The 15,570-nt window shown below is 43.6% G+C and overlaps 1 protein-coding gene across 1 annotated transcript in view; it reads right to left on the minus strand.

Moving 5' to 3' along the window:
* LOC111961816 (rho guanine nucleotide exchange factor 28-like) overlaps window positions 1-15,570 on the minus strand; it is a 156,934-nt gene that overhangs the window by 21,737 nt on the left and 119,627 nt on the right. Inside the window, exons 24-29 of the mRNA XM_023984368.2 lie at window positions 15,436-15,570; window positions 2,067-2,179; window positions 1,757-1,897; window positions 940-1,190; window positions 487-612; window positions 196-313 (exon numbers count right to left, since the gene is read on the minus strand). The exon at window positions 15,436-15,570 is cut by the window's right edge and continues 2 nt beyond it. Of these exons, the coding sequence (XP_023840136.2) occupies window positions 196-313; window positions 487-612; window positions 940-1,190; window positions 1,757-1,897; window positions 2,067-2,179; window positions 15,436-15,570 (884 nt within the window). The remainder of the gene's footprint in view (window positions 1-195; window positions 314-486; window positions 613-939; window positions 1,191-1,756; window positions 1,898-2,066; window positions 2,180-15,435) is intronic.

A 15,570-nucleotide genomic window follows, 5' to 3' on the forward strand; every position in this document is an offset into this window, starting at 1 on the left:
TCAAATACAGCACATTGTTGTCCTTTTTTCAAAGTCTTCATGTAATCTCTGACTGTAACTGTTACTGTAACTGCTGTATATTCGCACTGATAGCTGAGCTGTATGATAAAACTACCTGTCCAACATAAAACCAGCCTGTTCATGTTATCTGATCCTGACAGCAGAGGGCAGCAGAGCAAGGCGAGGCAGACTGACCCTGAGTGTACTGTAGAATCCTCTCCAGCAGAACAGGGTACTTAGTGATCCTCTGGGTCACCAACAAGATGCATTCTGGGATCTCTCTCCTCCGGACCAAATAGTTATTACTTTGTTGCTATAGAAACACAAAATCAACAATCAATCATTAGTCACAAGTGGAATATACAATATAACCACTTCTCAAGTTATCCTACATCGAGACATAACTTGTAGAGACAGATAACTCCTCAATACAACTTCTCAATCTTGCGACTTGAGTAGTCTTCTAAGCAGACAAGCCAAACGTACCTTGATGAAGGTCTGAAATCGTTTGTTGTGCTGCTGTAACTCTTTGAAGAAGGTGACTGCCTCAGTGTGATGGCTGCAGAACTCTCCATACACCTGTTTCATCCTCTCTGCACTGTCTTCAGAAAACTGCACCAGAAATGGGAAGTTATTCAGTCAATCTCGATCCAACGTACTCAATCAGTCAAATAGAACATTAACACCACAGTCATGTTTCCTCAGGTTGAATTACTGAATTACAGGAGAGTGAGTGGACATTGGCAATGTTTCAAACAGAAAAACAGCAATATCTGTATTCACCCAGGTTTTGTGGAGGTACTGATTCATTGTAATTCAGACTCAGCATGTATTTCTAGGGGTCATGAGGTCATTCTGTCTGCACAGATTCCATATGACTGTATGAAAAAAGTTGCCACTAGTTTTTGTGTTACAAAGCACTTTATTTTAACAGCGCACCTGTTGCAACAGGATGTCTCCGATGCGTACTATGACGTAGTTCCTGTCCCCGTGTGGCTTGGCGGAGCTGTGTCGGCGTTCCCTCATGGCGTTGAAGAGGTTGTGGTGGAGGAGGAGCAGTTCATCCAGACAGGGAAAGACACGGTCCACGGCGCCCGCATCCAACTGAACCTCCTCCCTCATCCCTCGCCGGAACACCTCAGCCATGATCCTCAGTGTCTGGAGGTGGTGCATCTCTGTCTGCATCAACTCTGAGAGGACACACACACAGTCAGTGGAGGCTGCTGAGGGGAGGAAGGCTCATAATAATGGCTAGAACGGAGCGAATGAAATGGCATCAAACACAAGGAAAACATGTGTTTGATGTATTTGATACCATTCCATTCATTCCGCTCCAGCCATCACCACGAGCCCGTCCTCCACAATAAATATGCCACCAACCTCCTGTGCACACAGTGCAAGATTGAGATCGACTACATTGCAGTCTGCCAGCGCATAATCACTGATCTACAAATCATCTTGCATCCCAACTAACTGCTCATTATGTGATCAATATTAGCAATACCTCGCCTTTCTCAAACTGATCCCCTCAAACATGCTGGCACATACGCACATACACACAGTCCAATTACCCACCTTTCCAAGATGACAAAGGTTTCTGTAGACCAACCGATCCATTGGACATGCCATAACAACAAACCATAAACTTTCCTGTGCTATGCCCCTTAACATTTCAGCACTCATTACTCATTTATAACTCACTAACTGTATTACAAAACAGCTGGATTCATTACATATGAACGCAGTGTTTTCTCACCATAGATAACATCCTGTCTCTTGACCACCCGTTTGTCCTGCTTCTTACAGAACATGTGTTCCACCATCAGACTCCAAGACTCAGCCTCGTAGTCCAGAGCATCAGCATCCAGGTCACTATGGAGACTAGCGTCCACACAGTCTACATGGGGAGTGGAAGGACAAACTGTAAGAAAGACATGAATCATAGGTCTCTTTCTAACACCTGTTCATCATCATTCCTCTGCATTTCCAATGGAAAATGGTTTGACACAAAATGGACAGCATTGACTGTCTGTATTGTCCCTTCTGGGTTCCCATCCCTGCAGTACCTTCTCCGACGGAGGAGTCAGTGGACGTGGACGACTCGGTGGTCTGCAGAAGCTCCTCTGATTGGCCAGGACACCACCTGCTGTCAGACTCCGCCTCTGGACTCTCGCTAAGCCTGCCGGGACAGTGACAATGTGTCAATAACATACAGTAAGTATCATCCCAAAAAATCATAATCACAATCTTACTGTAATATACTGAGAGTGAGTGAGAGATAGACAGAGAGAGAGAGAAAGATAGATAGTTAGGGAGAGTAGGAGACAGAGAGAGAGAGAGAGAGAGAGCAACGGGCACCCTGCCCAGACAAGCGAGACACCCTCCCAGACCTGCAAGGCCCCCCATGGACCTGCACCTAGAAGAGCCCCACCGAGAGGACCCCCGCCGAGAGGACCTACATCCAGACCACAGTACCAACAGGCACATCAACTCTCCCACCCCCCCACCCTAATCAGTTAACACCCACCAAAACCAACAACTCATATAGGTCCCCCCAGATCAGCCCTGAGCCCCCCCTTTCCCTCCCAAGCCCCTACCATGCCCCCAACCCCCACAATGACCAACTCAAAATGATAAACACACATCCAGTACGCCCAGGCCGTGAGCAGCGCAACAGGGACAAACCCCACTCCTACACACACCCAAGTCCCATCCTGTGACCTAAGAGGCATGTATCACACACTCAGCATGCTCTGCTCAAACCTACTGTAATGGTGCGGGCCTAAACCACACAAATAACAACACTGGACACTATGGAACACAAAGCTTTCACTATCTCGTCCTGGAAAAGACAAGGTCTGAGGTCATCTGCTTTTGGCCTAAAGAGCAGGAACCCAGGGGGTATGCTCAGGGGGTATGCTAATTTGGTATAGAGCAGACCTACCCCACTTTATTAAATTAGTCAAAACAGGAACATTTTACATCTGGCTATAAATTAATAAGGAAATGATCTCAACAGAGAAAAATGTCCTCATGTGTGCTACCTATATCCCCCCAATAGAATCCCCACACTTTAATGAAGATGGCTTCTCCATCCTAGAGGGAGAGGTCAATCATGTCTAGGCCCAGGGACACGTACTAGTCTGAGAACCTGACATTCTCAGCACACGGGGACAAACACCAACCTGGAGGTGACAGCATTCCCTCCCAAATATGCCCCCCTAGACACAACGATGACAAAACAACCAACAAAAATGGGGCACAACTCTTGTCTCTACATAGTCAATGGTACGTAGGCTTCAGGGGGACTCCTATAGTAGGTACACTTACAGCTCATCCCCTGGCAGTTTGTACTATAGATTTCTTTATCACAGACCTCAACCCGAGTCTCTCAGAGCGTTCACAGTCAGCCCACTAACACCCCTATCAGATCACAGAAAAATCACAGCCTACTTGAACAAAGAAATAATTATGAGGCCTCAAAGCTGAACAAACTGCATACTATTAAGAAACGCTGTAGATTGGAGGAACGAAGTGTAGAAACGTCCCAAAAAACAATTAGGCAACAACTTATTCAATCGCTTTTCAAATCAAATCAAATCAAATTTTATTTGTCACATACACATGGTTAGCAGATGTTAATGCGAGTGTAGTGAAATGCTTGTGCTTCTAGTTCCGACAATGCAGTAATAACCAACYAGTAATKTAACCTAACAATTCCACAACTACTACCTTATACACACAAGTGTAAAGGGATAAAGAATATGTACATAAAGATATATGAATGAGTGATGGTACAGAACGGCATAGGCAAGATGCAGTAGATGGTATAGAGTACAGTATATACATATGAGATGAGTAATGTAGGGTATATAAACATAAAGTGGCATAGTTTAAAGTGGCTAGTGATACATGTATTACATAAAGATGGCAAGATGCAGTAGATGATATAGATCACAGTATTTACATATATATTATATTAAGTGGCATTGGTTAAAGTGGCTAGTGTTACATTTTTGATCAATTTCCATCAATTTCCATTATTAAAGTGAGCTGGAGTTGAGTCAGTATGTTGGCAGCAGCCACTCGATGTTAGTGGTGGCTGTTTAACAGTCAGATGGCCTTGACATAGAAGCTGTTTTTCAGTCTCTTAGACAACTTCCTGGGCAAAACATTTCACTGCAATAGTGAAGTTGTAAACTTGGCAGTAGAAAGCCTAAACTGTATATTATTTGACTTTTCAGCTTCCCTATCAAATCTAAAAACGTCAAGCAGACAACCTAAGAAAATTAACAACATTGACAAATGGTTTGATGAAGAAGGCAAAACCCCATGAAAGAAACTGATAAACATATCCAACCAAAACCTGAAACTATGCCTTCCCTATGGTGAAACACTAAAACAATACACAATAAGAAAAAAGAAGGAACAACATGTCAGAAGTCAGCTTAATGTAATTGAAGAATCCATAGAATCTAACCACTTTTGGAAAAATTGGAACACACTAAACCAACAACAACACGAAGCCCTACCTATTCTAAAAAGAGATGTATGGATAAACCACTTCTCAAATCTTTTCGGCTCAATAACAAAGAACAAACAGACAAAAACATATACAAGATCAACTAAAAATCTTAGAATCAACTATTAAAAATTCCTAGATCCCACTGGATTCTCCAATTACATTGAATGAACTACAGGTCAAAATGCAAATCCTCCAACCCAAAAAACTTACAGACCACAAATTTCAATTGGCTATTCTTAAACTCTTTAGCGTCATATTCAGCTCTGGCATCTTCCCCAATATTTGGAACCGAGGACTGACCACCCCAATCCACAAATATGGACACAAATTTGACCCCAACAATTACCTTGGAATCTGCGTCAACAGCAATCTCTGAAAAATCATCAACAGCAGACTCCAAAATTTCCTCAGTGAAAACAATCGTGAGCAAATATCAAATTGTCTTCTTTCCAAAATACACTAGGACAGACCACGTATACACCCTGCACATCCTTATTGACAAACAAACAAAACATAGCAAAACAAAAGCAAAGTCTCCTCATGCTTTGTTGATTTCAAAAAACCTTTTGACTCAATTTGGCATGAGGGTATGCTATACAAAGTGATGGAAAGAGGTGTTGGGGGAAAAACATATGACATTACAAAATCAATGTACACAAACAACAAGTGTGCAGTTAATATTGGCAATAAACACACACATTTCTTTCCTCAGAGATGCAGCTTGAAACCCACCCTCTTCAACATATGAACTCAGCAAAAAAAGAAACGTGCCTTTTTCAGGACCCTGTCTTTCAAAGATAATTCGTAAAAATCCAAATAACTTCACAGATCTTCATTGTAAAGGGTTTAAACACTCTTTCCCATGAACCATAAACATTTAATGAACATGCACCTGTGGAACGGTCATTAAGACACTAACAGCTTACAGACGGTAGGCAATTAAGGTCACAGCTATGAAAACTTAGGACACTAAAGAGGCCTTTCTACTGACTCTGAAAAACACCAAAAGAAAGATGCCCAGGGTCCCTGCTCATCTGTGTGAACATGCCTTAGGCATGCTGGAAGGAGACATGAGGACTGCAGATGTGGCCAGGGCAATAAATTACAATGTCCGTACTGTGAGACGCCTAAGACAGCGCTACAGGGAGACAGGACGGACAGCTGATCGTCCTCGCAGTGGCAGACCACGTGTAACAACACCTGCACAGGATCGGTACATCCGAACATCACACCTGRYGGACAGGTACAGGATGGCAACAYCAACTGCCRGAGTTACACCAGGAACGCACAATCCCTCCATCAGTGCTCAGACTGTCCGCAATAGGCTGAGAGAGGCTGGACTGAGGGCTTGTAGGCCTGTTGTAAGGCAGGTCCTCACCAGACATCACCGGCAACAACGTCGCCTATGGGCACAAACCCAACTTCGCTGGACCAGCCAGGACTGGCAAAAAGTGCTCTTCACTGACGAGTCGCGGTTTTGTCTCACCAGGGGTGTTGGTCGGATTCGCGTTTATCGTCAAAGGAATGAGCGTTACACCGAGGCCTGTACTCTGGAGCGGGATCGATTTGGAGGTGAAGGGTCCGTCATGGTCTGGGGCGGTGTGTCACAGCATCATCGGACTGAGCTTGTTGTCATTGCAGGCAATCTCAATGCTGTGTGTTACAGGGAAGACATCCTTCTCCCTCATGTGGTTCCCCTCCTGCAGGCTCATCCTGACATGACCCTCCAGCATGACAATGCCACAAGCCAAACTGCTCGTTCTGTGTGTGACTTCTTGCAAGACAGGAATGTCAGTGTTCTGCCATGGCCAGTGAAGAGCCCGGATCTCAGTCCCATTTAGCACGTCTGGGACCTGTTGGATCGGAGGGTGAGGGCTAGGGCCATTCCCCCCAGAAATGTCCAGGAACTTGCAGGTGCCTTGGTGGAAGAGTGGGGTAACATCTCACAGCAAGAACTGGCAAATCGGGTGCAGTCCATGAGGAGGAGATGCACTGCAGTACTTAATGCAGCTGGTGGCCACACAGATACTGACTGTTACTTTTGAGAGATTTTGACCCCCCCCCCCTTTGTTCAGGGACACATTATTAAATTTCTGTTAGACACATATCTGTGGAACTTGTTCAGTTTATGTCTCAGTTGTTGAATCTTGTTATGTTCAAACAAATATTTGTTAAGTTTGCTGAGAATAAACGCAGTTGACAGTGAGAGAACATTTCTTTTTTTGCTGAGTTGATATAAATTAATTGGCGAGAGCACTAGAACAGTCTGCAGCACCCGGCCTCACCCTACTGGACTCGGAAATCAAATGTCTACTGTTTGCAGATAATCTGGTGCTTCTGTCCCCAACCAATGAGGGCCTACAGCAGCACTTAGATCTTCTGCACAGATTATGTCAGGCTTGGGCCCTGACAGTGAATCTCAGTAAGACAAAAATGTTCCAAAAAAGGTCCAGTAGCCAGGACAACAAATACAAATTCTAGACACAGTTGCCCTAGAGCACACAATGGTACAAACACACAATTGAGACTCTGCAGCAATGCAAAACTCCAAACAATGCATGCAGCACAGAATTAGGAATATACTTGCTATTTATCAAAATCCAGAAAAGAGCTGTTCAATTCCACAACCACCGAAAAGGAAGAGATGCCCACACATTCCACCACAAAGCCCTCAACTACAGAGAGATGAGCATAGAGAAGAGTCCTCGCCAGCAGGTTCTGTGGCTTTGTTCACAAACACAAACAGACCCCACAGAGGCCCAGGACAGCAACACAGACCCAACCAAATTATGAGAAAGCCAAAAGATAACTATATGACACACTGGAAAGATTCAACCAAAAAACTGAGCAAATTGGAATGCTATCTGGGCCTAAACAGAGAATACACAGTGGCAGAATACCTGACCATTGTGACTGACCCAAAGTCATTGACTATGTACAGTGAGCATAGCCTTGCTATTGAGAGAGGCCGCCATAGTCAGACCTGGAGAAAGAAGACAGGCTACAGTGCATTTGGAAAGTATTCAGACCCCTTTTTTCCCACAATTTTTTACGTTACAGCCTTATTCTAAAACGTATTATATCGGTCGTTTCACCTCATCTATCTATACACAATACCCCATAATGACAAAGCAAAAACAAATGTATTAAAAAAAAGTATTCTGAGCCTTTACTAGTACTTTGTTGAAGCACCTTTGGCAGCGGTTACAGCCTCAAGTCTTCTTGGGTATGACACTACAAGCTTAGCACACCTGTATTTGGGGAGTTTCTACCATTTCTCTCTGCAGATCCTCTTAAGTTCTGTCAGGTTGGATGGTGAACGTTGCTGCACAGCTATTTTCAAGTATCTCCAGAGATGTTCGATCGGGTTCAAGTCCGGCCTCTGGCTGGGCCACTCAAGGACATTCAGACTTGTCCCGAATCCACTCTTGCGTTGTCTTGGCTGTGTGCTTAGTGTCATTGTCCTGTTGGAAGGTTAACCTTTGTCCCAGTCTGAGGTCCTGAGTGCTCCAAAGCAAGTTTTCATCAAGGATCGTTCTGTACTTTGCTCCGTTCATCTTTCCCTCGATCCTGACTAGTCTACCAGTCCCTGCCGCTGAAAAACATCCTCGCAGCATGATGCTGCGCTTCACCGTAGGGATGGTGCCAGGCTTCCTCCAGAAGTGATGCTTGGTATTCAGGCCAAAGATTTCAATCTCGGTTTCATCAGACCAGAGAATCTTGTTTCTCATGGTCTGAGAGTCTTTAGGTGCCTTTTGGCAAACTCCAAGCGAACTGTCATGTGCCTTTTACTGTGGAGTGGCTCAATGTCCAATCAAATGAATTTACCACAGGTGAACTCCAATCAAGTTGTAGAAACATCTCAAGGATGATCAATGGAAACAGGATGCACCTAAGCTCAATTTCGAGTTTCATAGCAAAGGGTCTGAATACTTATGTAAATAAGGTATTTCTGTTTTGTCTTTTTCTATATTTGCAAAAATTTCTAAAAACCTGTTTTCACTTTGTTATTATGGGGTACTGAATGTAGATTGCTGAGGATTTAAAAAATATATATATATTTTAGAATAAGGCTATAACATAACAAAATGTGCAAAAAGTCAAGGGGTCTGAATACTTTCCAAAGGCACTGTATGTGCCCACTGCCCACAAAATGAGGTGGAAACTGAGCTGCACTTCCTAAGCTCCTGTCAAATGTATAACCACATTAGAGATACATCAGGGCATAAAATGTACGTTTTGGTCCACCTGCCATTGTGGCCGGTAGATCAAAAAATCTACCAGCCACTCAGAATCTTTCCCAGCCAAAATATTTTTTTGCCGCTAAATTTACACCAACAAAACACAAAAAAAACTGATGAACATGCTTTGTGATGTATCTAAAACAATAAATGTATTACTAGTAAAAAGTAACTCATGTGGTGTATTGTTTAGTCTTTTAACCAAAATACACTATACAGTGCCTTGCAAAAGTATTCATCCCCCTTGGCGTTTTTCCTATTTTGTTGCATTACAACATGGAATTTAAATTGATTTTTATTTGGATTCCATGTAATTGACATACACAATATAGTCCCAATTGGTGAAGTGAAAAAAATAACTTATTTCAAATAATTCTAAAAAATTTAAACTGAAAAGCCAGTACATGCCAGCAAGATTTCTGGTGTCCTTTGACAGCTCTTTGGTCTTGGCCATAGTGGAGTTTGGAGTGTGACTGTTTGAGGTTGTGGACAGGTGTCTTTTATACTGATAACAAGTTCAAACAGGTGCCATTAATACAGGTAACGAGTGGAGGACAGAGGAGCCTCTTAAAGAAGAAGTTACAGGTCTGTGAGAGCCAGAAATCTTGCTTGTTTGTAGGTGACCAAATACTTATTTTCCACCAACTTAATTGAGGAAAATAAGAACAATCCCAAAATGTATTTATGATACTGTCGCAAAGCTAACTAAAAAGCAGCATTCCCCAAGAGAGGATGGTGTCACGTTCCTGACCTTATTTCCTTTGTTTTGTCTTTGTTTAGTTGGTCAGGACGTGAGCTGGGTGGGCATTCTATGTTATGTGTTTCTATGTTGGGTTCATTGTTAATTAGCCTGATATGGTTCTCAATCAGGGGCAGGTGTTTTACGTTTCCTCTGATTGAGAACCATATTAAGGTAGGCTGTCCACACTGTTTGTTTGTGGGTGATTGTTCCTGTGTCAGTGTTTGTACCACACGGGACTGTTTCGGTTCGTTCGTGTGTTCCTTCCTGTTCGTGCATTCATGTGTTTTGTTCTCAAGTTCAGGTCTGTTCACGTCGTTTGTTATTTTGTAGTTTGTTCAAGTGTTTTTCGTCTTCGTTTAAATAAACGAGATTATGTCTTCACAATACGCTGCATTTTGGTCCAATCCTTGCTCCTCCTCAGAAGAGGAGAAAGACGAGCGTTACAGATGGCTTTCACTTCAGCAGTAATAAATTCATGAACTTCTTTGAGGAAAAGATCATGATCATTAGAAAGCAAATTACGGACTCCTCTTTAAATCTGCGTATTCCTCCAATGCTCACCTGTCCTGAGTCTGCACAACTCTGCCAGGACCTAGGTTCAAGGGAGACACTCAAGTGTTTTAGTACTATATCTCTTGACACAATGATGAAAATAATCATGGCCTCTAAACCTTCAAGCTGCATACTGGACCCTATTCCAACCAAACTACTGAAAGAGCTGCTTCCTATGCTTGGCCCTCCTATGTTGAACATAATAAACGGCTCTCTATCCACCGGATGTGTACCAAACTCACTAAAAGTGGCAGTAATAAAGCCTCTCTTGAAAAAGCCAAACCTTGACCCAGAAAATATAAAAAACTATCGGCCTATATCGAATCTTCCCTTCCTCTCAATTTTTTTGGGAAAAGCTGCAGCAACTCACTGCTTTTCTGAAGACAAACAATGTATACGAAATGCTTCAGTCTGGTTTAAGACCCCATCATAGCACTGAGCCTGCACTTGTGAAGGTGGTAAATGACCTTTTAATGGCGTCAGACCGAGGCTCTGCATCTGTCCTCGTGCTCCTAGACCTTAGTGCTGCTTTTGATACCATCGATCACCACATTCTTTTGGAGAGATTGGAAACCCAAATTGGTCTACACGGACAAGTTCTGGCCTGGTTTAGATCTTATCTGTCGGAAAGATATCAGTTTGTCTCTGTGAATGGTTTGTCCTCTGACAAATCAACTGTAAATTTCGGTTTTCCTCAAGGTTCCATTTTAGGACCACTATTGTTTTCACTATATATTTGACCTCTTGGGGATGTCATTCGAAAACATAATGTTAACGTTCACTGCTATACAGATGACACAGAAGCCTGTGTTTCAGACATAAGGAAGTGGATGGCTGCAAACGGACAAAACAGAGATATTTGTTCTAGGTCCCAAGAAACAAAGAGATCTTCTGTTGAATCTGACAATTCATCTTGATGGTTGTACAGTCGTCTCAAATAAAACTGTGAAGGACCTCGGCGTTACTCTGGACCCTGATCTCTATTTTGACGAACATATCAAGACTGTTTCAAGGACAGCTTTTTTCCATCTATGTAACATTGCAAAAATCAGAAACTTTCTGTCCAAAAATGATGCCGAAAAATGTATCCATGCTTTTGTTACTGCAATGCTCTACTTTCCAGCTACCTGGATAAAGCACTAAATAAACTTCAGTTAGTGCTAAATACGGCTGCTAGAATCCTGACTAGAACCAAACAATTTGATTATATTACTCCAGTGCTAGCCTCCCTACACTGGCTTCCTATTAAGGCAAGGGCTGATTTCAAGGTTTTACTGCTAACCTACAAAGCATTACATGGGTTTGCTCCTACCTATCTTTCCGATTTGGTCCTGCCGTACATACCTACACGTACGCTATGGTCACAAAACGCAGGCCTCCTAATTGTCCCTAGAATTTCTAAGCAAACAGCTGGAGGCAGGGCTTTCTCCTATAGAGCTCCATTTTTATGGAATGGTCTGCCTACCCATGTGAGAGACGCAGACTCGGTCTCAACCTTTAAGTCTTTACTGAAGACTCATCTCTTCACTCAGTCATATGATTGAGTGTAGTCTGGCCCAGGAGTGTGAAGGTGAACGGAAAGGCTCTGGAGCAACAAACCGCCCTTGCTGTCTCTGCCTGGCCGGTTCCCCTCTCTCCACTGGGAGTCTCTGCCTCTAACCCTATTACAGGGCTGAGTCACTGGCTTACTGGTGCTCATCCATGCCGTCCCTAGGAGGGGTGCGTCACTTGAGTGGGTTGAGTCACTGACGTGATCTTCCTGTCTGGGTTGGCGCCCCCCTTGGGTTGTGCCGTGGCGGAGATTTTTGTGGGCTATACTCGGCCTTGTTCAGGATGGTAAGTTGGTGGTTGAAGATATCCCTCTATGTGTGTGGGGGCTGTGCTTTGGCAAAGTGGGTGGGGTTATATCCTGCCTGTTTGGCCCTGTCCGGGGTATCACGGATGGGGCCACAGTGTCTCCTGACCCCTCCTGTCTCAGCCTCCAGTATTTTATGCTGCAGTAGTTTATGTGTCGGGGGGCTAGGGTCAGTCTGTTATTTCTGGAGTACTTCTCCTGTCTTATCCGGTGTCCTGGGAGAATTTAAGGATGCTCTCTCTAATTCTCTCTTCCTTTCTTTCTTTCTTTCTTTCTTTCTTTATTTCTTCTTTCTTTTTCTTTCTTTCTTCTCTCTCTCTCTCTCTCGGAGGACCTGAGCCCTAGGAGCATGCCTCAGGACTACCTGGCATGATGACTCCTTGCTGTCCCCAGTCCACCTGGCCGTGCTGCTGCTCCAGTTTTCAACTGTTCTGCCTGCGGCTATGGAACCCTAACCTGTTCACCGGACGTGCTACCTGTCCCAGACCTGCTTTTTTCAACTCTCTAGAGACAGCAGGAGCGGTAGAGATACTCTTAATGATCGGCTATGAAAAGCCAACTGACATTTTACTCCTGAGGTGCTGACTTGTTGCACCCTCGACAACTACTGTGATTATTATTATTTGACCATGCTGGTCATTTATGAACATTTGAACATCTTGGCCTGTTCTGTTATAATCTCCACCCGGCACAGCCAGAAGAGGACTGGCCACCCCTCATAGCCTGGTTCATCTCTAGGTTTTTCCTAGGTTTTGGCCTTTCTAGGGAGTTTTCCTAGCCACCGTGCTTCTACGCCTGCATTGCTTGCTGTTTGGGGTTTTAGGCTGGGTTTCTGTACAGCACTTTGAGATATCAGCTGATGTAAGAAGGGCTGTATAAATAAATATTATTTGATTTGATTTATTGTAAAGTGGAAACGTCTAGGAGCAACAACAGCTCAGCCGAGAAGTGGTAGTAGGCCACACAAGCTCACAGAACTGGACGCCGAGTGCTGAAGCGCGTAAAAATTGTCTGTCCTGGTTTCAACACTCACTACCAAGTTCCAAACTGCCCCGGAAGCAACGTCAGCCAATAACTGTTTATGGGAGCTTCATGAAATGGATCCATGGCCAAGCAGCCGCACACAAGCCTAAGATCACCATGCGCAATGCCAAACATGGCTGGATGGTGTGAAGCTACTGCCATTGGACTCTGGAGTAGTGGAAGCGCATTCTCTGGAGTGATGAATCACACTTCATCATCTGCAGTCCGACGGACTAATCTGGGATTGGCGGATCCAGGAGAACGCTACCTACCTTTTATGTGGCAACAGTTTGGGGAAGGCCCTTTCCTGTTTCAGCATGACAATGCCCCCGTGCACAAAGCAAGGTCCATACAGAAATGGTTTGTCGAGATCGGTGTGGAAGTGCTTGACTGGCCTGCACAGAGCCCTGACCTCAACCCCATCGATCACATTTGGAATGAATTGGAACGCCGATGGCGAGCCAGGCCTAATCGCCCAACATCAGTGCCCGACCACACTAATGCTCACTAGTCCCTTCAGCAATATTCCAACATCTAGTGGAATCCTTCACAGAAGACTGGAGGCTGTTATAAGAAATGGGGGGACCAACTCCATATTAATGCCCAGGATTTTGGAATGAGATGTTCGACGAGCATACTTTTGGTAATGTAGTGTATCACAGATGAGACAAAAATGTTCACCTGCCCCTTTAAGGGCAGGAGGTTACTGTGGTAGCATGACTAGAGTCATGTTTGTGCCTGTGAGATTGAGTCTGACTTGTAGCATCATTGTTTTCTCTTCCCTAACAGTTGAAACGCAAACACTGAAAAACAACCTAGCTTGTGAACAAAACAATGTAAATAGCCCAAGAAACACAAGAACAAAGTCTCACTTTCCTTTCAAGTAAATTAGACCAACTTTTATGCCTGTGGACAGCGCTTCTAAAAATGTATCTTTCACAGCTCTTCACTTACGCACAGCCCCCAGCCAGGCAGTGTTGCAGTGTGAGGTGAAATAGGCTATATAGGATTCATAGTTCTTTGACTCTTTAATTTACCAGCTATGAAACAAAACGGCAGAAATACTTTGAAAACAGCTACTGCAGTATTTATTTTACTATAAATGTGATCATACTTAACTATTTTTATTCACAAAAGTGTGAGTGAAATGTTCGCACTGTGGAGCCCTGACCATCCGCCAACGTGGCTGGTGAAATAGACATCTTACACGCTAATGCCAAAATCTACCCGCATGTGGCAGGTGGCGGGTGTTTATTTTAGGCCCTGGATACATATTTCCCACAGATCACACAGACCCACAAATCAAACATTGATAAACTCCCATATCTGTTAGGCGAAATACTGCAGTGTGCAATCACAGCACCACAAACAACACTGTAAATTACAACAATATTGATCCCCTACTATTCATACTACAACTATTTGCACATTGCTAAAACTTGAAGTGTCTTTATCTTTTTTAAACCTTTTTGAATGCACTATTTACTGTTAAAATATTTCACTTGCTTTGGCAATGTAAACATGTTTCCCATGCCAATAAATCCCGTTTGAATTTAATTGAATTGAGAGAGAGAGACATAGGATGTAACGCTCGTCGTAATCCTCCTCGTCTGAGGAGGAGCAAGGATCGGACCAAAGCGCAGCGTGGTTTGAATACATACTTTAATATTTAAACGAAGACGAAAAACACTTGACAAAATACAAAACAATAAACGACGTGAACAAACGAACGAAAACAGTACCGTGTGGCGAACCAACACAGACACGGCAACAATCACCCACAAACAAACATTGAAAACAGCCTACCTTAATATGGTTCCCAATCAGAGACAATGACAAACACCTACCTCTGATTGAGAACCATATTAGGCCAAACTAACAAACCTAAACATAGAAACAAATAACATAGACTGCCCACCCCAACTCACGCCCTGACCATACTAAATAAAGACAAAACAAGGGAAATAAGGTCAGGAACGTGACATAGGGAGAGTGAGAGAAAGAGAGAGAGAGTTATAGAGAGAGAGTGATAGAGAGAGAGGGGGGAGAGAGAGGGGAGAGAGTTACAGAGAGAGAGAGAGTGATAGAGAGAGGGGGGGTGAGAGGGTACACAGAGAGAGAGGGGAGAGAGATAGAGTGAGAGAGATGGGTGGAGAGAGAGAGAACCATAGAAAACAGAAAAGGAGAAAATCCTATATCTATCCTATATCTAAACTTTGTGACATATTAGCTGCAAAATATGTAGCTGACACACCCGTAGGGACAGCCAGTGGATTGACAAACCAGAATAATAACATTGCATTCATTATTGTCCTCATTCATTTCTTACTGTATGGTCCTGTTAATTGTTATTACTAATTGAGTATTATTATTTTTCCTATAATTATCTATCTGCGTCATCAATGATTTGATATGTGTCTATATGTTTGCTTTGGCAATCTATGTATGTGTATAAAGCCTTTTGAATTTATTTGAGAGAGAGAGATGCTGAGCTGACCTGTCTGTGGCAGAAGGGACACTCCTGGAGAGGGGGTTGGGGAGGGAGGCTGTTTCCCTCTTGTCCCTCTGGCTCATCATAGGTAGAGAGGCTGAGGTGGCGATCAGACATGAAGAGGGACTGTCTCGCACTGTG

Source organism: Salvelinus sp. IW2-2015, linkage group LG4q.1:29 (genome assembly GCF_002910315.2).
Source record: "Salvelinus sp. IW2-2015 linkage group LG4q.1:29, ASM291031v2, whole genome shotgun sequence".
In the NCBI taxonomy this organism is placed as follows: Eukaryota; Metazoa; Chordata; class Actinopteri; order Salmoniformes; family Salmonidae; genus Salvelinus; species Salvelinus sp. IW2-2015.